At 39.4% G+C, this 21,984-nt stretch overlaps 2 protein-coding genes across 3 annotated transcripts in view; one reads left to right on the top strand and one right to left on the bottom strand.

The window, feature by feature from the left end:
* LOC136971693 (protocadherin-15-like) overlaps positions 1–10,938 on the top strand; it is a 25,697-nt gene extending 14,759 nt beyond the window's left edge. Inside the window, exons 3-17 of one of the 2 annotated variants that reach the window (XM_067266170.1) lie at positions 5,729–5,797; positions 5,873–6,081; positions 7,004–7,096; positions 7,191–7,298; positions 7,379–7,480; positions 7,552–7,677; positions 7,754–7,844; positions 7,919–8,205; positions 8,277–8,332; positions 8,407–8,491; positions 8,577–8,708; positions 9,787–9,845; positions 9,914–10,192; positions 10,263–10,611; positions 10,689–10,938. In XM_067266170.1, coding sequence (XP_067122271.1) covers positions 5,729–5,797; positions 5,873–6,081; positions 7,004–7,096; positions 7,191–7,298; positions 7,379–7,480; positions 7,552–7,677; positions 7,754–7,844; positions 7,919–8,205; positions 8,277–8,332; positions 8,407–8,491; positions 8,577–8,708; positions 9,787–9,845; positions 9,914–10,192; positions 10,263–10,611; positions 10,689–10,775 — 2,132 coding nt within the window. In that variant the 3' untranslated portion in view covers positions 10,776–10,938. Of the gene's footprint in view, positions 1–5,728; positions 5,798–5,872; positions 6,082–7,003; positions 7,097–7,190; positions 7,299–7,378; positions 7,481–7,551; positions 7,678–7,753; positions 7,845–7,918; positions 8,206–8,276; positions 8,333–8,406; positions 8,492–8,576; positions 8,709–9,786; positions 9,846–9,913; positions 10,193–10,262 lie in introns of both variants that reach the window. The other variant, XM_067266169.1, reaches the window with a different exon arrangement.
* Positions 9,491–21,984, bottom strand: part of LOC136971694 (fatty acid CoA ligase Acsl3-like) — a 26,961-nt gene continuing 14,467 nt past the window's right edge. The window contains exons 8-17 of the mRNA XM_067266172.1: positions 21,518–21,587; positions 21,071–21,135; positions 20,916–20,980; positions 20,788–20,859; positions 20,582–20,721; positions 19,073–19,245; positions 18,931–19,005; positions 11,708–11,896; positions 11,199–11,474; positions 9,491–11,119 (exon numbers count right to left, since the gene is read on the bottom strand). Coding sequence (XP_067122273.1) covers positions 10,962–11,119; positions 11,199–11,474; positions 11,708–11,896; positions 18,931–19,005; positions 19,073–19,245; positions 20,582–20,721; positions 20,788–20,859; positions 20,916–20,980; positions 21,071–21,135; positions 21,518–21,587 — 1,283 coding nt within the window. The 3' untranslated portion in view covers positions 9,491–10,961. The remainder of the gene's footprint in view (positions 11,120–11,198; positions 11,475–11,707; positions 11,897–18,930; positions 19,006–19,072; positions 19,246–20,581; positions 20,722–20,787; positions 20,860–20,915; positions 20,981–21,070; positions 21,136–21,517; positions 21,588–21,984) is intronic.

The following is a 21,984-nucleotide window of genomic DNA, read 5'->3' as shown; positions in this document are numbered from 1 at the left end:
GCTATCGAAGTGCATTCTGGTGATGAGATATTGGCGCGCGCGACCTCGTACCCGTTGTTTATCCTCATTTTTATCTTAAACGTTCCAAAATTTTCCTCATTTTTAATGGATTTTCACTGGTTCCGGCTATAAAACTTTTAAAACTTAAAAGTACAGTATCTGCAACTCGCATTCGTCTTATTCGAATGTCGTGTTAAAGGAGTTCGAAATACACTTTTTTATCAAGCCCATTATGGGTTCGACCAGTCCCACAATGGGGTGGACGTGTGATGAGGCACGGGCTGGACATATCCTGGGTTTTTCGTCTGTCCGTATTCGAACCAGAGCGGCAGGATGCTACTCAAATTACCTGGCCATTCGTAAGAGATATTAGGAGCCAGTGGTGACTAGTGGATCCAAAACGCGGATTGGCCAGGTTTAAAAAACGCTGGTTAGATTAACAATAATTGTTCGTCATTGCCTCGATTTTCTCACCGGGCCATCTACGTCAGAATTTCGATATCTCATTCGACAGATAATCCCTTCCTCGTGTTTTTCCCCCGTCTATTGTATTCACATTTACCTATTCTCTATTGTATTTTCTTACATCCTTCCGGAATTGGTTTCGTCGATGATCGCAGTTTCCTGTTTTCTTTTCTTTTCCTCAACTCGGCACCCATGCTAAGCCCTCCGGTTCCCGTCCTCTCTCCTTTCGATGCGTGTGACGAATAATAAGGCCATTTACAGTCAGCTGTTGCCTCCAGCTGACGTGGTAAGAATGGCCATACGATGCCCTTCTCCGAGATTCTTAGCATTAATTGTGAAGGGAGGAAGGACCGCGGGAGAGGCATTATCGCCTCGAACGTCCTCACTTTGTATCCAGGAGGAGAGAAACCAATGTCCCCCTCGGGTTTCGGACAAATAATTCACCAGGAAGTGGCTGTAAAAGGATAATACGATTTTTCAATACTCGAAATACTCCGACGAGATATCCCGCGAATATTCCGCAATTGTACTTTTATTTTCCCCTGTCAATCGTCGAAACTTCGTACGTAAAACACAACCTATTTTCCGGATTGGAAGACGAACTTCACCCTTGTTTTTTTCGAGGCCGATTACGTAGCGGTCGAAACAGAAGCATTCGTTTATGCGATGTTTACCTTTTTGTTCTCCTTCTTTGAGGAAAAAATACATAGAAAAACAATAAATAAATAAAACGTGGCACAACTTTGGACAGGGAATTAAGAGGGAATTCGGACAAAAAATCCATTAACATTTAACGACGCGCCGTTAATTGACAAAATTAACGGCGCGGAAGAGTGTTTAGTATTGTTTTTCTTTCTCAGTTTTGCAGATTTCGGTAGAGAATCCACCGCGTGACTAGGGGATGCGTTACTCATTCCTAGTGAACAATGATCCGTTCGAACGATCTTAATGAAAAAACGGTACTGGACTCGTGTTAGAGGAAGGAACTGCGAAGAGGTTCCCCCCCCCCCGTTGTTTTGGGGGTAGGCGATGAGGAGAGGATCGGACCCGTTGCGTCTCGAGAGACCTAGATAGGAAAGTGGACCATCGGTCTACATGTCTCTCCAAGCGTGATGAGTCGACGTTAAAGAAACCCGAGTCTATTGTTCCAGATGAGGACTTCGATAACTCAATTCGGGACCGTTGTTCTCGGTGAAAAAAAAGAAGAGAGAATTGAAGATCGGTGACAGAATTCTTCCTTATTTGACCACCATTCGAATATCTGTCGCATCGTGAGGCATGAACGGGATTCGAACCCAGTTTTCACTCCAAAAACTTGCCTCTACGGCTCGTAAAATGGAAAAAACACTGTGTTAACAGAAAGAGGATTGTTCAAACACCAGATTAAAGTGAAGAAAATGTAGAACCCTCTGGTTATTACCACGCGATGCCCCTATGCAAAACAGTACTGATTACGGGTGAAGATGGGCATTGGTTTACAGAAGCGCTTGTAATTTTATGAGAGGGGATATAATACATTGAAAGAGTATTAAAATACTCAAAGGGGGGATCGTCCGGTGGCTCGAAACAAGTTTCCAGAGCGGATTAACCTCGAAAGATTAGCATTAGTCTCGCCCCACATACGTTTTATTGACAACAAACGAACAGATGACGAGCCGTTTCCGTCACCTGTCTTGTTTATTTGTTAATGACGTTCGAATGAACGAACCGTGCGTTGACGATGATTCACCACTCGAACCCAATATAAATCACTTAGAAAAATATATATTTTGTATGGAAGAAAAAACGAAAATTATCCATAGATTGCCTCCAATTAAATCGAGAAAGGCTTCTTGTGTTTGTTTCCATAATCTGGTTTCGTGTTAAATTTATTCTGTTCTTCCTCCTCCCTTTTATAATTACGCCAAGCCCTTTTAGAAAATTACGGAAATTGCGATATGTTCGTTCTCCTTCCTCGTAAAAGTGCCGCGACCTACATCATTTTTTGTATTCTTTTAATCGTTTTTAGACACTTCTCTATCATTTTCTTATTTTATATTTAAATCGGGGAGTGTTTTACACAATTTAATCTCTCGTTTTCATCTTAAAAAGATAAGAATTTATTGGCATAAAATGTTCTTAGGGGGAAACCTGTTATTATATGGGTAATTGAGGAAAGAAATGTATAATAAGAAAGAAGATTTAAACGTGTACTAGCCGAAACAGCCAGGCTGTTGATACACAAGTTAATAATAAACAACGATAAACTAGTTTATTAATGTAAATATGTTTGGAACACTCAAAATAGAGGAAGTTTGTGTGTTTGTATACGGCAGCGCAACACTTGAGCGCTCTGCCAAGGGGAGGGATGCCATTCTATGAGAAACTAGCCCCTATTCAGGTGTGTTACAAACCCGAAAATGCACGTGGTCAGCCGGTTGACCAGGTGCGAACACACGACTAGCTTTTGGTGGTTTTATCCATTCAGTCTCTTGTGTGCTAGGAAAGCATACAGAATCGTATTTTTTAAAAAAACATAAACACTCGAAGAGAGGTTAAACACATCCCGGTGTAAAGTACACATCCTTCTCCAACAAAAGTACTTGGTAATTACGAATTCATGCTTCACTCGACAGTGTCCGACTTCCTATTATTTTACGAGAAGTGTTTTGGCGGGAAGAAAGGATTGTTTTGTTCTTTTTTTTTCTTCCTTCAGATCCGGTTTTGGGTGAAATTTTCCACCTCATTTTTATTTTCCGCGTATGAAATTCCTATCGAATATTCGGAAGCGATTCTTTCGTACCAGAGAAACTAGGCTCGTGTTTATCGTGTCTTATTGACGTATCCATCTTTTCATTCTTTACTGCCCCCCATTGATACCGAAACAAAGCCACCCCTCTTATCTTACACACGTAAAAACACTTCATTCAAAAAATAACGACACTATTCTTTTCGAAGATAATCATCATCCGTACTTCAAAATACGTCTGTAATATTTAAAGTACCATTATTTAGGGGTGTTCGAATGTCACAAAGAATTTCCCGAAGAGTCCCTTAGATAAAGAAAAAACCCCGGAGAAGATTTAATAATAATATTTTTTTCTTTGTTTTGTTTTCGGCGTGCACACTTCATTTAGATTTTCGTCCAGGCAATTCGTGACCGTGAAAAAATCCTCGAACGTACCAAATGATTATTAATGGGAGCTTATTCATAGCGCGGTTGGCTTGTCCGCGAAAAAGTTCGAGAATTCCAGCGATGACGTCATTAAAAACGTTACGGTTACGACCGAATAAACCCGTCTTCCACGTACGAAATCATTGCCGAAAGTTTCGCGTCAGAATGGGAAGATTTCTGTACTTTTCATTAATTAGCAATGGGCCTTTTAATTAATTGTATCGTTTTTAATGGGTATAGTTTAAAATAGAGATTCGGATTGACCCTGGTGACGCGCTGTCGCGTGCCCTCCAGCGAAGAGAATGGAATGCGGTACGTGAAAAAGAATTTTCGGCATCTCGAGAGACGACGAAATGACGTAACAATTAAACTGGCATACAGCGACGGGTTCTGTCGAAATGAAAATAATAATAAAAAAAAAAAGGTGGAACGAAACCTTTGTCATGTGTCGGGTTTCGAAAACAAAAAGCGTGACGGACAAGGTCACGCTGTCTAACACCAGCTTTTATACACGTAGAACACTTATTTCCGCTCGCTCCCCCAGTGACGACACAATACACGTCGCGGTCTGACTGACGTGTGGCGCCAAGTTTACTTATTTCGGATAGTAACTTCGGCCATTTTAATCGAGAAAATTCTTCCTAAATCTCTTAATTAAGGACGGTGAAAAGTTCGCGATTATACCTATTGAGGCACAGGAATTTAATTGTCACGTGTGTAAGTGAACTGTATTATTCTGCACACTTGTAGAAATTTTCTAGAACTGTTTATTAGAAAATTTCCAGCTTCGTAAGTTAGAAGAAGCGCTCACGAAGATCTTAATTAACTCGTTACTCGAAAATAAACAATAGCCAGATGGTCAGATAGATCTTCGAATTGTTTTATATGGAACAACTCTTCTATTATAGTCACGACGCTTATTTATAGTGGAGTCTATAATAGGAATTTTAAAATTCGATGCCATTGATTAAAGAAATTCAATGTTACCCCCCCTTTCATATTTCCTGTATGCCAGAGATATTAAGCGTTTTTAAAGCTTTATTTGCTTAATTAGACAGGTTTGATACCTTTAAAAACCTGCTTATTCCGTACAACTGAAAGTAGAAGGTTTAAATCACAAGTGTTTCGTACAAATGTCAGGTGGCAATCGAAGGAAACGAGGCGAGAATTATAGAGATTCGATGCTAGGAACAGCTGTTTCTTTAAAATCGAAAGGAACACCTGCCACAAAACTTTACACGGTTAAGAATTTAAACACGGAGGTAGTCTGGCAGCAATGGAAGTAAACTACAATACACTTTATTCGTAGTTTAATTAACGTAATTATTATACTATGTTTACATTGTTCGGCAACGATTTACAACTCTTTCCTTGTAGGAACACGTGTGGAATTGTAGGTATAAGTATGGAGTTGTTATCCTGTTCGTGAAAGATACAGGAAATTCTAAGATGGAAGCGCGTTAGCATTGTCATTTACATTGATATTTTTGTTTTTTCTGTGTTATTTGCGGCCGTAGATAGAGAAGGAGTAACGCGTAAGTAGTGTGGTGTTGGTATTATCTTCGGGTGTCGATATAACTTTTTGTAGACTTAACAATCGCCTTTCCGGTGGCCCGCGGCATTTTTTCCATCATCGACTGCAGCCCCGGGCCACCATCGTTCGAAATGGCAAACACCTGGTTCCTTTCCCCTGTTTACCTCCCCTCTTCCGTCTTCCCTCCAACCTTCTGGCTCTTTTTACCTTCTTAGAGGAAGGGGGAACCAGTCGACAGTCTTAATGTTTGTTGTTTGACGTGGGCCGCCTTTGATAAGAAATCGTGTTTACTCGTGGACGACGTCCAAATTTTATTTGGTTTGGCTTATTTTTTGTTTAAAGTCGGAGAAATTGAAGCGTAAAATCGAAGATAAATGTTATTTCTGGCTTTTACAAGTCCTAGAAAAAGGGTAAAACTTTACCCGAAGAAGAATTCTATTGTTTAATTAAACAATAAGATAAATAATTCGTACTATTACAGTAGGCTCTCGTTAATTCGAACTGTCGCGCGTACGATCGATATCGTATCGTCGCGTGTCCAAATCTGTCTAATTAAACGCCTATTTTATTTTCAGACGACCTGTGCTATCTGACTGACGGAGGATCTTCGGAAACCATCATCGTCAACGAGAACCTGAGCGAAGGTAATAAAAGAGGAAAAATCGCCAAGGTGGGATGGCGAGAAAATTGGGAACTAACGTCGATTGTTTCTTCAATAGGGAGCGTGGTAGGTCGATTGTCCATTTCCGGTCAACCGGGAGAGAACGGCACCATTCGTTTGAGTCTGGTGCCACCCGACGGCCCGGTGGTCATCCGACCCGACAGCAAGGAGTTGGTCTTGGCCAAGAAATTGGATCGCGAAGGGATGGAAGGACCTCCCAGCGTCGAATTCGACGTCGTCTGTTCGCAAAAGGGAAGCGACGAATTGGTGAGTGTCTCTCTCTCTCTTCCAATTAACACCATCCAACCTGTTTATCACCTTTTTTTCTAATTGCTAGTATGGCCGTCCTTAAACTACTGTTTGAAGCCGTCAACGTATCTCTCTGGGCGGGGATCCCGAAATCGAATCCACGCGAGCGATTTCCCGGGAATATGTCACGCTCCATTCGCGCTACTTGGCCAACCCCGTTGTGGGTCTGGCCGAACCCCCACCATTGGTATTGGGAAGCACTTTTATTCCCAAAACATAGATATAATTGGGCAGAGCGATAATAATTTTCTCCGGTAAAAACGCCAGATCTTCGATTTTTGAGCAGAGATTTAAGAAATAAAACGTGATGGACAGACGAAATTTTTCGTTTGACGGTGGAAAATCTTTAATTTACGCATGAAAATTGTTTAATTATCAAACTCTTAATGTACGAACTCATTTTAGAATAACGCGAGGATGATGATGATTATATTTTCCTCGAGAAAGTGTTTTTATCTTTTAAAAATAATAATGGCCGACGCTACACAATGCAAACAATAAATAAATAAATCACCGGTGAACTTAAGCGGATCCGCAGTGTCAATAATTCTTTCGAATTTTCCTGGAGATCAAGCTTTCACGTTTACCTTTACAAATATAAATTCCGTATTTATGACACTAGATCAAAGGTACGAATGGAGAGAAACCATTAGCAAATTTCTTCTTATGCCACTTAGTTCAATTTATTTTTAAATTTTCGTTTTCCTCCCTCTTTTAAGGCCCACCGAGTGGTTAAACCACATGAACAGGTCGCGGGTTCGCGTGGTTTTATTCATGAACGTGGATGCGAAGATCCAGAAAGCTATTAAAATTGATAACTTCCTTTCGTAAATCCACTAGAGAAGAGGAAAATTTAATTAATTGCAAGTTTATTTGGCAGAGTATCACCATTCCGGTTAGAATAATAGTAACTGATGCCAACGACAACCGACCGGAATTCGTGGGTGCTCCTTACACCGTCAACGTCAGCGAGGTACGTAACATCCGGTTATTATCACCTATTGACGTCGGTCCTATTGACATACCTCTTCCTATTCTCTGTATTTGATTTTTTGGTGCTGGAACAGGTGTCGGTGGTGGGAACGGTGATATATCGAGGCATTCGAGCCGTTGACAGAGACCAAACGGGACCCTACAGCACAGTCGAATACTACGTGGAAGGAGGTGAACACTCGGTAAGTCGTTTAGATTTTTCTCTACCCCCCCACAAACTACATTGCTACCGACTCTACAAAATGACTTTATTACTTTACAGCATTTGGTGGCCTTCAATACGCCACTCGATGGAATTTTAATACTCAACGCCTCCCTGGATTACGAATCTCTTCCTACCTTCTCCGTCTCCATTCGAGCTCAGGTGAGTTGCACACTAGAAAATTTAATAGTGAGGATGCTGAGGATACTATTTAACTTTAATTTCGTTGGCAGGATCAAGGAGAACCCGCTCAAAGTGCCTTTACCTCTGTTACTGTCAACGTGCTCGACGCTGACGACCAAAATCCTAAATTCGTCTCGGATCGTTATACCGCATCTCTACCTGAAAATCCCAAACCCGTGAGTTTACCTCGACTTTGATGGACTCAAAATTTAGTATTTCGCTTCGATTTAACCTCTTTCAATCTGCGTTTAGGGAAAGGTGTTGAAGACCTCCCCCTCACCTTTGAAGGCGGAAGATCCCGATCGAGGAATCAGATCCCCCATAGTATACTCCTTCAATTCCAGTAAGTGATACACGGTACATCTTTCGCCGAAGGGTCATTTATTCGAATTTTTGACCGGGCCATCTTTGTTACAGATGCCACGGAATACGGTTACTTCCGTCTCCAAGAAGATACGGGCCAACTGTCTATTCGGTCTCCCATTCCCGACGACTTGTATCTTCCCATCACTCTGGTGATACGGGCTACGCAAGCCGATAATCCGGACAGATACGCTTTGACCACCCTGTCCATCTCTAGTTCCCGAATTTCCGCTCACCAGGAACTGACCTTCCTCCAGACCGATTATTCTACTTCGGTTCTAGAAAGCGCTCCTCCTGGACAAGTTATTCTGACCGTCCAGACCACCAAACCTCCGGATAAGGTATGAATAATTTTCCTCTTTAGCGCGAGATGATTCGAGAGATGTAAAACTAATCGAGTTTGTACCTTCAGCACGTCACCTTTCGCCTCTTAGACAACCCCTCTGAAGATTTTGCCATTCATCCTACGTAAGTCCCTGCTGTACTTCCGAATTTTCATTGGTTAAAACGTTCAAAAACGTTCTTTGTATTCGTTATTTTAGGGGTGAAATCATCGTCATAAAACCCTTAGACTACGAAAGTCGACAACACTACAAACTGCGAGTCTTGGTTACGGACGGTACCAAGGTAAGACACGTGCTATTCTGCAAAAGAAACCGTCAATAATTGGCCAATCCTTACTGTTTTTTTTTTTTGTTAATTTTTCTGATAGAGCGATATTGCTCGTGTCAATATCAGCGTGGTGGACGTCAACGATCACGATCCTCAATTCGGACAGAATCAGTACAGCTTTATAGTTAAGGGTTCCGACGTTCGTTCCGGCACTTTAGTAGGCAAAATAGAGGTAAGTACGATTGTGGTCGAGCACCGATATGGTCGTAAAATACGAATGACATCACAAAATAGTCGTACAATTTACTACTTGAATCATATACTGACTCTCCCTAACATGCAGTGCAGAAAACCCTACCAGTACAGTAAAACGCTTTTGTAAACACCCCTTGTCACGCATGGTAACGAATACCCCGATATCCGAGTTACACAATTCATTGACAGCCCCTAAGATAGATAGAAATCAGCCGGAATAAATTAGGATCAACTATTAGATTTGGTATACGAGATACTAACACAGAAGCGAAATATATGAGTGGTTTAGTATTATCTACGGAGGAACATCCTATTCCCTATGATCAGGGCGGGTAAAACTGGAAGAAAGAAATTTCAGGTTACCTCTGGGGAAATAGAGGACAGTATAGTGTCATTATCCTTCGTCACAACTACTACGCCACAACCATTGTTTTTCTAGTGTTCGAAACACGACGGAAGATCCGACGGAAATGGAAAAATGGAAGTACTTTATACTCCAGGTTTCCCACTGGATTTTGGTGGATGGAAACTCCTGGACAGGAAGCGGCATGGCTTTTCCGTTTCTGGTGTATTTTCTGGTGATGTGGAAAGCAGCTTTAACAGAGGAAGAAACTTTATTGAGAAAACGAAAAACGTGGCGCGTTATAACTTCATGCGAATTTGAATTAGAGGACTCTATATATAGTGTAAGAACATTGCTAGTCAAAAAGTTATGCTCCTGTGTTTATTATTAATATTTCGAACAGTAATACAACAAACTTTCTGTTCCGTATATATGAAATTTATTTTAATTTTTATCAAGAAAACATGGATAGAAATTACAACGGGAAAAACAGATTGTGTATTGTCTTATTGTCTTACACAGTACGTGGTTGGGAGTTGGGATTTTTACTGGGAAAACTTACAAGCAGTTATGGTTCCTACCCCTTACAAATTAATGTTATAATTACAACAAAAAAATAAAATCATTACATTGTCGTAGTGTTTGAAAACAATGCGAAGAACCTCGAATCGAATTTGAAACCCGTTCTGACGTACCTTGTTTCTTTTCGTAGGTTAGCGATCAAGACGTAAACGATTCTATCGATTTGAGTCTAAAAGGACCTTTCGCCAGGTTCGTAATTTAGACAAATTCTTCTGAACGTGCGAAATTTTATTACAAATTTTCTTCCCTGTCTGCAGGATCTTCGCCATTAACGAAGAGGGAGAACTACGTGTCAGAAACCTCGATATTCTAAACGCTACCACCTGTCACGTGATAGTGGTAGCTACCGACGATGGAGTTCCTCCCAGACAGTCCAGCGTTCCGGCCACCATAAGCTTTCCGGATAATTTGGTACAGGAAATCATTCACAAACAGAAGAAAGACGACAGTTCCTTCATCCTGATGATCGTTTTCGGGGTGGTTCTTGGGTCTCTACTTATCGTCATTGTCACTCTGACTTCTTACATCCTAAAGCAGTGAGTTTAAATGCATTGTAAAGGATTAGAATTCTTTCCGAATTTCCATTAAAATTTCCGTGCATTTCAGTAAAAAGTACAGAAATCGCCTGCCGACCATGAACTCTTCTCCGCGCCCTCCGGTAACCAAGATGGCCAGCTTCATGTCGGGAACGCCTTTAGTGGCTAAAAGTCAAGAGGGCGTGACAAACAGATCAGGAGGAATGGAAAATCCCATTTTTAACATGGCCGATGGCAGTCGCGTGACATCGGGTGTCAATATAGAAGCCGTCAGGAGCGAGGTGGAGATGACGGACGAGGTACCACAGCACCCCAGTATTCAACCTAGGATGAGCAAGTATCAGGATCTGATCAAATCCGCCGGATCCATTCCCAGAAGGATAAAAAAGTTAAGCTGGGAGGACGAACAGCCCAATAGGGTGAGTATCCGGGGCAAGATTTTTGAGAATACCAACAATGCGTTTGATGATCACGTACTGTACTTTCCCCCTTCTAGACGGAGCTGGATCCAGACGTCAGCGTGACACCTCTGGGCAAGTCGAGTCACCCCTGTTCTCATCCCGATCTGATGATTTACTTCTGAAGCACCACGCCAATCACATCCTACTTAATTCGCGAATCCTGGTCTTCCGCGGCGGAAATTTTGTACGCCGCCGCTGTAATATTTTGTACATATCTTCCCAGAAATTTTATATTTAATACGTCGAGGGTGATATGAATATTTATAAATAAAATGAGGAAAGAAATTTTGGTATCGTCGATCGAGTCTTTATTCGCTCTGGTACAGAGATCTCAACACGTCTTTGTAGTGGTTCTCGATGGCTTTTCTTCGAACTTTGAAAGCCGCCGTCACCAGTTCCGTTTCCGGTGTCCATTCTTCGCTGCACAAATATACCTTTCGAGGAATTTCCCACTTTAACATTCGACCTGAAACGAAACAAACGTCATATTCCCACTTAGTACTGTAATGTACTTAGATGCGTGCAATGTACTGTAAGTAACTCACACTTGGTCCCATGGCCCACCACGGTTTCGGTCACTCGACGGACGATTTCTGCATCTCGACACATTTCCTCCCAACTAAATCTTTCTTTGCCCAATTGTTTGGCCAAATTCTGTAGTTGGACCCGGTTGGGTGAGACTAGGGCTACGGCGAAGTCGTGCAGGCTGTTGGCGAAAACACAAACGTTTTCTACTAGATGGCAGGACTTCAATTCTGATTCGATCTTTCCTAGTGAGATGTATTCTCCGTGTTGCAGCTTGACGATGTCTTTCTTTCGATCTGACCGGGAAAAAATGTTATTCAGACCGTAGGATTCCAATTGCAAAGAGAGATATACTTGGGTTTTGCCATTAATACATCACAACAACTGACACCATACTATAGAATAATGGTTCCCTACCCTCATGGATGTGTTTTTCTTACCGAAATAATAGCAATATATCTCTTGTTGCAACTGGTTATTGTTACTTATACGATTACAAAAGATCTTTGAATGAAACTCTGTTACTTACCTATTATCTTAAAGTTTCCGTCTGGCAACAATTCTCCTATATCTCCAGTGTAGAACCATCTTGTGCCATTCTCGTCTTTGAAACATTCTTCCGTCAACTGTTTGTTTTTGTAGTAACCTTCTGTTACGCAATCTCCTCCAATTACAATCTCTCCGCGAGGATTAGGTTTATCCGTAGGATGGTAGTTTCCTGCAAGAATAATACATTTTTAAAACAAAGTAAATTAGACTTACCAGCAGAATCTTTCTAAGAACAGTAAATAATTGGGTAAGATAACGGAATTAAACCAGGTTACTGTCTGTTATAATTAAATTTCTTTTGATTTTCCATGTTGCTCCGGTGAAAGCGAAGATGGCACAGTAGCAATTCCACTTTAGTTAATACCATAGCATGCATATTGCAAGTTAATCTACTGTTGCAGACATTCAACAAGCTTGGGAAAAAGTAATGGCATGTTTACTTGTATATACGTTGAATATTTTTCATGGATTTCATTCTTTGCTGGACGACAATGCAGCTGGATATCAGCCCATTCCAGTGGAACTTAATGAAGCAGAAGGCCTGATTTGTCGAGGTGTTTAACTCTTGTACAGTGTTTGGCTCATACTGATCGTGACACCGGATACTTTGACAATTGGCAGATAATATAGAATGTGGTTTTGATAGACTGGAAGCAGATATATAGAAGAACAGGTGTAACAAGTCAAAAAAATTTCGCAGTATCAAACGTTTGAGATTCCAGTATCGTGAGTAGTGTGTGCCCAGTTTTTATCATCCAGAAAGAAATCTACGTTAGTTTAGAATGCACATTTCAATCACCAAAGATTCGATTTATCAGTAAGGCAAATGCCTAACAAATAAGTTGACAATGTGAAAAAATAGGCCACATACTTACATCCGTCCCATGTTTTTTTCTTTTTATAATATAACTCATTTACATTCAAAATAAAGAAATAAAGAATATTCTACAAAATTTGGGAGTAGGGTCTTGAAACACGAGGAAAGAATGAAAACTTACATGCACAATTACTAATAAAAAAACGTGACACTTGAGTGGCGAAGAATGTACCAGATCGACGTGTTTGACTGCTTAATGAACCGTAAACTTTGCAAATGAATGTTAACTTTAGTGCAATTAGAGTTCTAGCCAGCTACTGTATAAACATACGAATCGTTGTTTTATTTTTAGCATTGTATAAACCTAAAATTTATCGGGGGTTCAGCGCTCATCGTACATAAGGACGGAGTGCAATACTTAATTAATACACGAAGTACTACAAAATATTCTGTGATATTTCGCAGTCACGTATAATATTGTCCTTCGAAACTTTCGAGTTAAGAACATTAACTATACAAATTATGAGTAATGTCGAATGAAATGTAGTGACAAGCGTAACCGCAACGTTACGAATCGATAACTAGCCAAGGTGAAATGATTACATTATTTGCAGCTGGTACGTAACGTTGCGGAAGTTCGATTCATTTGTCATACAATAGCGAACACAGATGGCGCTTTCGTCACCGATCACAGCGCTGTATTTTCTACGTGGCCAATTTAGGAACCAATATCCTCCGGCAAAATTTTCTATTCTACACCTTATTTGCCAACCTTTCTGACCTGCCTAAACTCATAAGTTTTAATTATTTTATTATAAATGTTCCATTTTACTTTATTAATACGAAATTCACTTGTTTTAATTATAAAAAATTAGCATAGTTTTTTTTAATTATTTAATCCTAGACTCAAAATTTGCATCGATTAAATACTAGAAAACAATGAAACCGCGCCAGTTAATAATAGTTAGTTAATTTACCACCAGAGTGCAGGCCACTCGCTTTCAGTCGCAAGTACTTTCACACACACTGTACTACAGTAAGTCAATATTTGTTAATTTGTGGAAGTAATAAAAAAAATAAATAGTTTAAATATATAACAAGTGAATAAATTTATTTCGATAACTTTAACACTTAAAGAAGCTTTGGATACGACATAATGTACGTAGATTATTAGTTATGTAATGTATTTTACTGCATTATATAAACACAAAGAATGTGCTTTGTATAGTCACGTTTAAAAGAAAAATATCTACGTAATTCAATATAATAAATTTATTGTTGACATTTAACTAACAGATAAAATAACAAGCCAAAAGTAATTGACAATGAAAGGAATGATCGTAAGGAAACAAACAATTTATTTTTACTTTCCCCGGCTGTTATATATAACGGGGGAAGTATGGCGATAAGTCAAAAATGACCCCCCAAGATTTTTACTTTTTTGGATTCGGGGGTTTGAAACGTAGAAAAATGCAAAAAAAAAAAAAAAAATTCTGGGGATTTTTTTGTGGGGGCACTATTTTGTAAACCCACTTTCAAGCTTTATAACTCCTGTACTTTTGGTCGAAAATTTCAGCAATTTTGCATGGAGGTTTGTGTATTAGAGCATTGATGCTATTAAAATTTTGGTGGTTAAAGGTCAAGGATGTGAGGAGATAAAGGGGGGTCACGTGTCATACATATCTCTAGTAGAGTCGGACGTAATGATTTTACTCATTATAACATTTACATTTTTTTTTTTTTTTTGTAAAAATCAACTCTACTTTCAAAATTAAGCCGTTATACCAGTTTATAATAATTAAAAAGTTTTTAGTAAAATATAACAGATGGCGCCACACAGAATTTTAACATTTTTTCTAGGAAAATTAAGCAACTCGTTGCAGGATTTTTTTATTTTTTATTTTATTAAAGTAACTAATATGTTGTAAATGAGACAGGATAATAATTTTATCTACAGTATCTATTTTTAAGTGGTAGTTAATTAAAATAATATATATATATATATCATTTTTCTACATATATATTATTTTAATTAAGTGCGATTTAAAGATAAATGGTTACAATTGTTACCCTTGTCTCGCTTCAAACATATCAGTTATTTTAATAAAAAGATATATTTTCTATCTCTTTGTCTCCATTTCTTACATTTTCAGTATTTTTGGGTTGATATAAGTGCTTTTCCTATTGTTTTAATAGTTAAAATTCTATTTCCGCTTGTTATAATAGGCCTTTTACGTTTGCTACACATTTCAAACAAGAAAATGAGCATCAGAATAATAACCGCACGAAGATTTGAGATTGAAAAATAATACGTCACGAAAATAAAAACAAATTTTAACTTAAAAAAATAATATAAGACGATCGATATAACAATAACATAAAAGCGCCTCTGGCGACAAACTCGAAAAACTTACATGGATAATATTGTAGTGTACTTACAATGAATTAAAACTGTATAAAATTATTTTAGCAGTTTAAATGCTCGGATTCGGACTAGTATGAATCCGATTAATGTATTAATAAAAAATTAAAATAATTAAAAAGTCAACTACTAAATCCATTACAGTCAATAATTGTGGCCGGGTGGCCGAGCCTGCTGCCCTGGGGGGGCCTGAGATCGAATCCGGACGGGTCGAATAATCCCCAGGAATTTTTCGGGGGTGGTCCGTCTGGATATGTCGGTCCCCGTCTCTCACCACCCGGCCACCCCATTGTGGGACTGGCCGAACGCATAATGGGCTTGCTATAAGAGGCCCTCTTAGTGCCCACAGGGCGGAGTTACAAAAGAAAAGAGTCAATAATTCGTTTTGTTTTTCTTTTTATGGTTATTGCTTTGATATTCGGCTTCTTCGAATGTCCTCCTAATGATTACCATCAAAATTTCATTTAATTTTGGTGTCTGCCCAGTCTAATTTTCATTTAAAGTAGCCTATCCGACGGAATATCTAATTAGATCCTAATGGTACGATACATTTTTGTGGGTGTTCCGAAGATTTTATTGAGGTCGTCGATCTTTCCTCATCGCACGTGGGTGAACCAAGTACACAACTTTAATTAATAATTTATTCAGATTTTTTTCTGTAAATTGTAAATGGATCGAAGAAATTTATTTGCAGTTGCGTTTTCTGTGAAATATCTAATACAACTGGTTACAGCTCTTTAAATAACTACAGTACTTCGATCGTTCTTACCTGATACAGACCTACCTGGAAAATTCGGGCATCGATCCAGCTTGACTGATTGTAAAATCAGTTTTGAATACAATAAACAACGTATCAAACAATTCGATTTACAAACTATACAAAAGAGGACACAAGCAATAAGAAAGGGCATCATACGTTATGTAAGAAGCTTAAACTATAATTCAAATTCGGATCAACGTTCCCACAAATTGGCACTAGTTGCAACCGGTGCTAACTTGAAAACAAGGAATATTCCTTGAAATCGAGGCCTTGGTCAACATAAGAAGTTCAATGGGACAACGGACAAATAGCCTTCATTGCTTTTATATTTGCGGAATAGGCTAGAAGTCACGAATTTTCAGGTGTTTCTTGATAATGGAATTTGGGGCCCCTTTCTGGATTAGGAAAAAAGCAACCCAGACAAAAAGGTGGGCACATGCCCTGGATCCATACAAACAGCAGGATGGACGAGCAGTTGAGGCAGAAGCCTATTGCTCTTAGGGACCTGGGAACCAATCCAGATCGATCGGAAACCCCAGAAATTTTTCGGGGGTGTTTGTTGATGTCGGGCTCCGTCCCTTTCAGCACGGATGCCCCATTGTGCCCCATTATAATTAATGTTTATTTATCTCATTTATCAATATTTATATTTTCTTTCGATTTACAATTTGATTATTTAGTTATAATTATTAATATTTTCTGTTACCTAAATATACTCGTATGTATTACTTGAAAAATCGCCCCACGACATTGAAGTGCGTGAGGGTGGTTTTTTTTCTAACTCTTTCCGCCCTGTGGGCACTAAGAGGGCCTCTTTTAGTAGGCCATTATGGGTTCGGCCAGGCCCACAATGGGGCGACCGGGTGGTGAGGGACGGGGCCCGACATATCCGAACGGACCACCCCCCGAAAAATTCCTGGGGATTTTTCGACCCGTTCGGATTCGATCCCGGGTCCCCCAGAGCGGTAGGCTGCCACCTTGACCGCTCGGCCATCCGGCCGCTGCGTGAGGGTGGTGTCAACGTGAACAAAACATTAAAATATTTTTTGGAGCTGAAGGCCGAGGAAGTGTAGCAAAGTAAGGGAAACCCTAGTTGTATGAGGCCGAGCATTATCTTTTTGTAAAATGGCTGTTGCAGCCCAATCTTGAAATACAATATCCGAGGATTTCCTGAATGCGCCACTGTTCGTTAATGCCTCTAGCACAATTATTAGAAGTGAACGGTTGGCGAATGAGATGACATTCCAGACCAGCACGACAGTAATGAAGGAAGTGTGACACTCAACAGTAAAGGTGGGATTGAAGTTCTCACTAGTGGACTTTCACACAATACAGAATGGCTGCTCGTTCCGAGTTTTGTCGATAAAGACGATACGCTGCCAATCTGTAACAATCCATGCTTCTCTGACCCAGTACCACTGCAAAGGAAGCTGGCGATGTTGGCCGCATATAACATGAGGTGGCAGCCTACCGCTCTGGTGGACCCGGGATCGAATCCGAACGGGTCGAATAATCCCCAGGAATTTTTCGGGGGAGTGGTCCGTTCGGATATGTCGGGCCCCGTCCCTCACCACCCGGTCGCCCCATTGTGGGCCTGGCCGAACCCATAATGGGCCTACTAAAAGAGGCCCTCTTAGTGCCCACAGGGCGGAAAGAGTTTAAAAAAAAAAAAAAAAAAAAAAAAAAAAAAGAAAGGCCGCATATAACAGTCCCCATGCATGCAAATTTGCCTCTGCCTGCTCCTCCCGTGCCATTGGCACGGGAGGGGGTTCTGTAGTCTTCTATCTGTCTCCGAATCGTGGACAAAGATATCGTTGTAACTCTTAGTGCTTGTCTCACTGATTGGATGATTATAGCTCCTGTTGATCCAGAGTTTGCTCGCCATGTATGTGTACCCTGACGTCACCACACTCCTCAAAATCAGATCAGAACGTCCTACATTGTAGGGAATTTAGTGAAATGACCATTTTGATTCCCTCTGTCCAATATATGCGGCCTTTCTCAAATTTCGTCAGCTAAGAGTAATTCTGACTGCGCCATACAGGCATGTCTGGCGTTCGAAAATATACACTAAAAATTCTGAATACAGCGAGTCTTTGTGAACATTTTTATTTGTATGAGTGCCTTAAAATTGTTACTGCGTTAACAATTTCAAGGCACTCTAAAGGCATTACCAGGAATATAATCTGACTGTAACAGTAGTCATTTACATAGTCTGATTTAGTAGTAATTGAGCAATTCTATCTTAGCACGCAATTTTTTGTCAATGAATGTGTAATTTTACCTTCTCACAGCTTCGTTACAGCATTGTTTTGCATAAAAAAGCTGTTTCACATTGCATTCTTTGATGATTTGATGAATTGAAAAGCAAGATGTTTTTACTATTTACGTATACAGATCCACGTTTTCACGAATTTTATATCTCAAGACATTATTTTTGGTTTAAAGGTCAGGTTAACTGTCAAATTCACAAAATGCGCGTGATAATACTCAATATCCAATTTAATGTAGCATCAAATTACAGAAGCGATTAGGATAAGTGTATTAAGTGTTGAATATCACGAGGACATTGCACGCGATAGCACGTCATTCTCATAACATTGTCAGTTTCCACACCCGTTTTATGTGCAAAACATGTTTTCCACTAGACACAATGTGGAGTACTTTTTCAAAAATCGCATGTTTCCCTTTTTTTCTGAATCGCAGTGAAATTTAGTGGAATATTGACTTAAAAATAAGGATTTTGTTTATTACACAATGATTCCAATTCGTTTTTTCGACTCCACTCGAGATACTACACGTGACCATCCCTATCTCCCCACCCCTTTAATAGCAGCAGTGTCCGTTATATACAAATTACCGTGCCAAATTTCGTTTATTAATCATTACTGCAACCCGAGTTATTAAACAAAACACGCACACATAGCTCAGGTATCAGATTTTTCACTTTGTTTGGGTTCTGAGGGTCCTAAAATTGGATAGTCCAAAAATCCGTAAGGACAAATGTGACAGGAGTACAATATTACATTTAAACAACCGGGAAACTAACCCGTATTATGTTATAACAGCCAGGAATGTATAAATTTGAGACGATTCCCGTGTTATAACAGCGGGGAAGTAACACTAGAAATTTATTTATTAAGTAATAAAATGATTACGACTAACCCAACGGAAGAAAATTAGAAATTAGAGGAATAGTCTCACCTTCTTCCCAGTCGACTAGACGAATTAAACAATTAGGAACGGGAGGGCCGACGGATCCAGGGACGATGAACCGATCTAGACACGAAGTTCGTCCATTAGAAAAACCAAATATGACGAGAATGTGGTCATGAAAGATACTCACAGTCCATTCCTGTGGAGGAAGAGGCCGTCTCCGTCATTCCGTAACCTTGTATTAGCGTGAGCCCCAGACAGTCGCTGATGAATAGATGAGTGTCCGTACTTAGAGGGGCGGATCCGCTGATGATCAGCCGAAGTCTTCCTCCCACCGATTGACGGATCTTACGAAATATGATTCTGAAAAATTGGTCAGAAACAGATATTCTATTGTATAAAACACGTTATTTATATATACAAAAGTCAAATGATGTATGTACGGATGTTAAGTAAATGGTTCGAGTTTTCCACACGAAATTCGGCATGAATATTCTTTGACATCTTAGAATAAATACTGTCGGTGTCCTTTAACCACTCCTAAAGTCCACTATTCTTAACTTTAGCCCAGAAATATTTTGTGTTTTGCAGTTTCGTTATTGTAAATACACGGGTCAATAAATGTACGTCCACCACCCTCTCAAAACTCCTAGCAACACCGCACACACTTGTTATATAAACTCCTTCTTGTGCAAATAACAGGAATAAATGCTTCCAACATAATTGATCATCTGTCCTTTTTACGTCGGATTAATAAAAGAAAGGCAAACGAACTGGTCAGTCGTATCGATTAAGGAACGTATAATAGGGAGTGTTTAGTGTTTGAAAAATACAATTAATTCCAACTGTTTTAGCATAAATTTGGATAATTCGAAGCTTTTACTGTCAAACCTGCCTAAAACAGAAAAAAAACTCTTCGGAACGGAGCGATTTTCTGTGTTAAAAAGACCTGTTCAAAACAGAAACCTGCCAAACAGAAAAAATATTCGGTACCGTGCGATTCCGGCTTACACAGGTTTTACTGTATATCAATATTTCGGAATAAAAGAGAATTTCCCGAAATGTTCGTATTCTGTAAATACTTGAGAGTGGGCGAGATTATCACGTGTTACGCAGTGTTAGTGACATTGGTATTTAGATAAGGTAGTTGTTTAGCTGTATTTTTATGATGCGTAAATGTGGAAAGTGCACATACTTTGAACAATTGCTAAAGCTCAGCAGCCTTCTAACACATTTATTATTACAGTAAAACCTATTTAGAACGGAACCTGAATAAAACGGAAAGAGTTCTTAGGAATAGAATGTGTTTAAAAAAACCGTTTAACGCGGAAACCTGTCAAATCGGAGAAAATATTCTGTGATGCGCGAGTCCGGTTTACACAGGTCTTCTGCGTAAGCCGGACTCGTTACTGTATAATAATAATAATTTTGTAAGTGTAATTAACGGTATAACATGTTACTCCTACTTTGGGACTAAATTAGTACACAATGGTCAAAATTATGGTAACCTTTGAACCACTGTGAAGAGTGTGAAGAAAGTAAAAAGAAAATGTGAGATCATCTAAGAATATGGAATATTTAGCCTAAGTATTCTGATTAATTCGCCCATATATAGTAGTGTTATGTCTTCTACATGTACTGTACTTATGTTTGCGTATTATAAATTGGAATTATAATAATTAAATATATATATATACACCGGTTAAGGATGGGGGTATCGAAACCACGTGCCAGCCAGAAGCGTTTATAGTCGATGGCGAAGCGAAACAGCTGCGCGGAAAATTGGCCCTTAGATTCGACAGTCTGCCAGATGTTCTTCCGGATGCGGTCCAGCATCAGCTAAGTAAAAAAAGTGAAGAGTAAGAAGAGTTGGAATGAAAGAGGCCCACAAAAAAAGATACCTACCGGAACACCACACATGACGGTGGGCCTGAGCAGCGTGGCATCTCCCTTGCATCCCGCCACCAGACCGGAAGACTGTAAGAATCGCAATCAACACTCAGACAAACGAACGTTCGCGAACACTCACTTACCTGGTCTGTTATAGTGAAGGGCGAGGAGTAACCGATAGGAATACCTTGCACCAAACAGATCAGCTCTGAAAAGAGGTCAAAGTTGATACAATGAAGCTTTCTCTGCCATTGAAATTCGGAAGAAAATTCAAGAAAAAAAAAAAAAGCCTGTTTACCTGAGGCAAATTCGAAAATGTGGGCCAATGGAAGATAGGCGATGTACAATTCGTCCGGATGTGATCTGTCGAGAGCAAAACGAAAATTAATACGAATTTACTTGAATTATTCAACGGTAAATGTAGCTCGGACAGAGAGGAGCGCGAGAATTGCGACTATTATCGCATTCGGATACAGTAAAACCTGTGTAAGCCGAACTCGCACGGTACCGAATATTTTTATCGGTTTGGCAGGTTTCCTTTTTGAACGAGTTTCTTTTTTAACACAGAAAATCGCTGAGTTTCGAAGTATTCCTTCCGCTTAGGCAGGTTTGGGTTTTATGAAGGTTCCGTTTTGAACAGGTTTTACTGTATCTTTTTACTTTCCTTCTTCGTATTCCGAGCGTAGGTACGAAAAGTTAGAATTTTCTTATTTATAGAAGACACCATTTTCAGAAAATACTTAACAGAACAGGTCCCACTAATAGCTGGAAGGCTCGTGTAGTGGCCATGGCATTACGGTGACTGATAACAACACCTACAAAAATAAATAATTTTCAGCATCACTTTTACGATAATTCATAAAGTTTAATGTATCACTCGAAAATAACCAAATTATCAGTAGAAAAATTTCAAAAATATTTTAAAAATCACGATATTTCGCGCGTTTTTGTGTTGAAAAACGTAAAATCCTAGTCCAAGTGTATTATTTAGAAACGGGGAAAAATTATATTGTATAGGAGAGTTTACAGAATTATTTATAAAACTATTGTTTCATAGTAACATAAATACTTCACTGTACTACTTTGATGCAAATATAGTTTTATAATTAATTCTGGTATTGTTTGTAATTGATTCTGTTAACGACCCTTGACAAAAGACTAATAATGACAAAAGACACTTCTAAAGAGGAAAACATTAAAGGCAATTTTTAA

This window comes from Centruroides vittatus, unplaced genomic scaffold (genome assembly GCF_030686945.1).
Source record: "Centruroides vittatus isolate TY-2023 unplaced genomic scaffold, ASM3068694v2 contig_2682, whole genome shotgun sequence".
In the NCBI taxonomy this organism is placed as follows: domain Eukaryota; kingdom Metazoa; phylum Arthropoda; class Arachnida; order Scorpiones; family Buthidae; genus Centruroides; species Centruroides vittatus.
The sequence above is the reverse complement of the archived record's forward strand: the minus strand, read 5'-3'. Positions and strand labels throughout refer to the sequence as shown.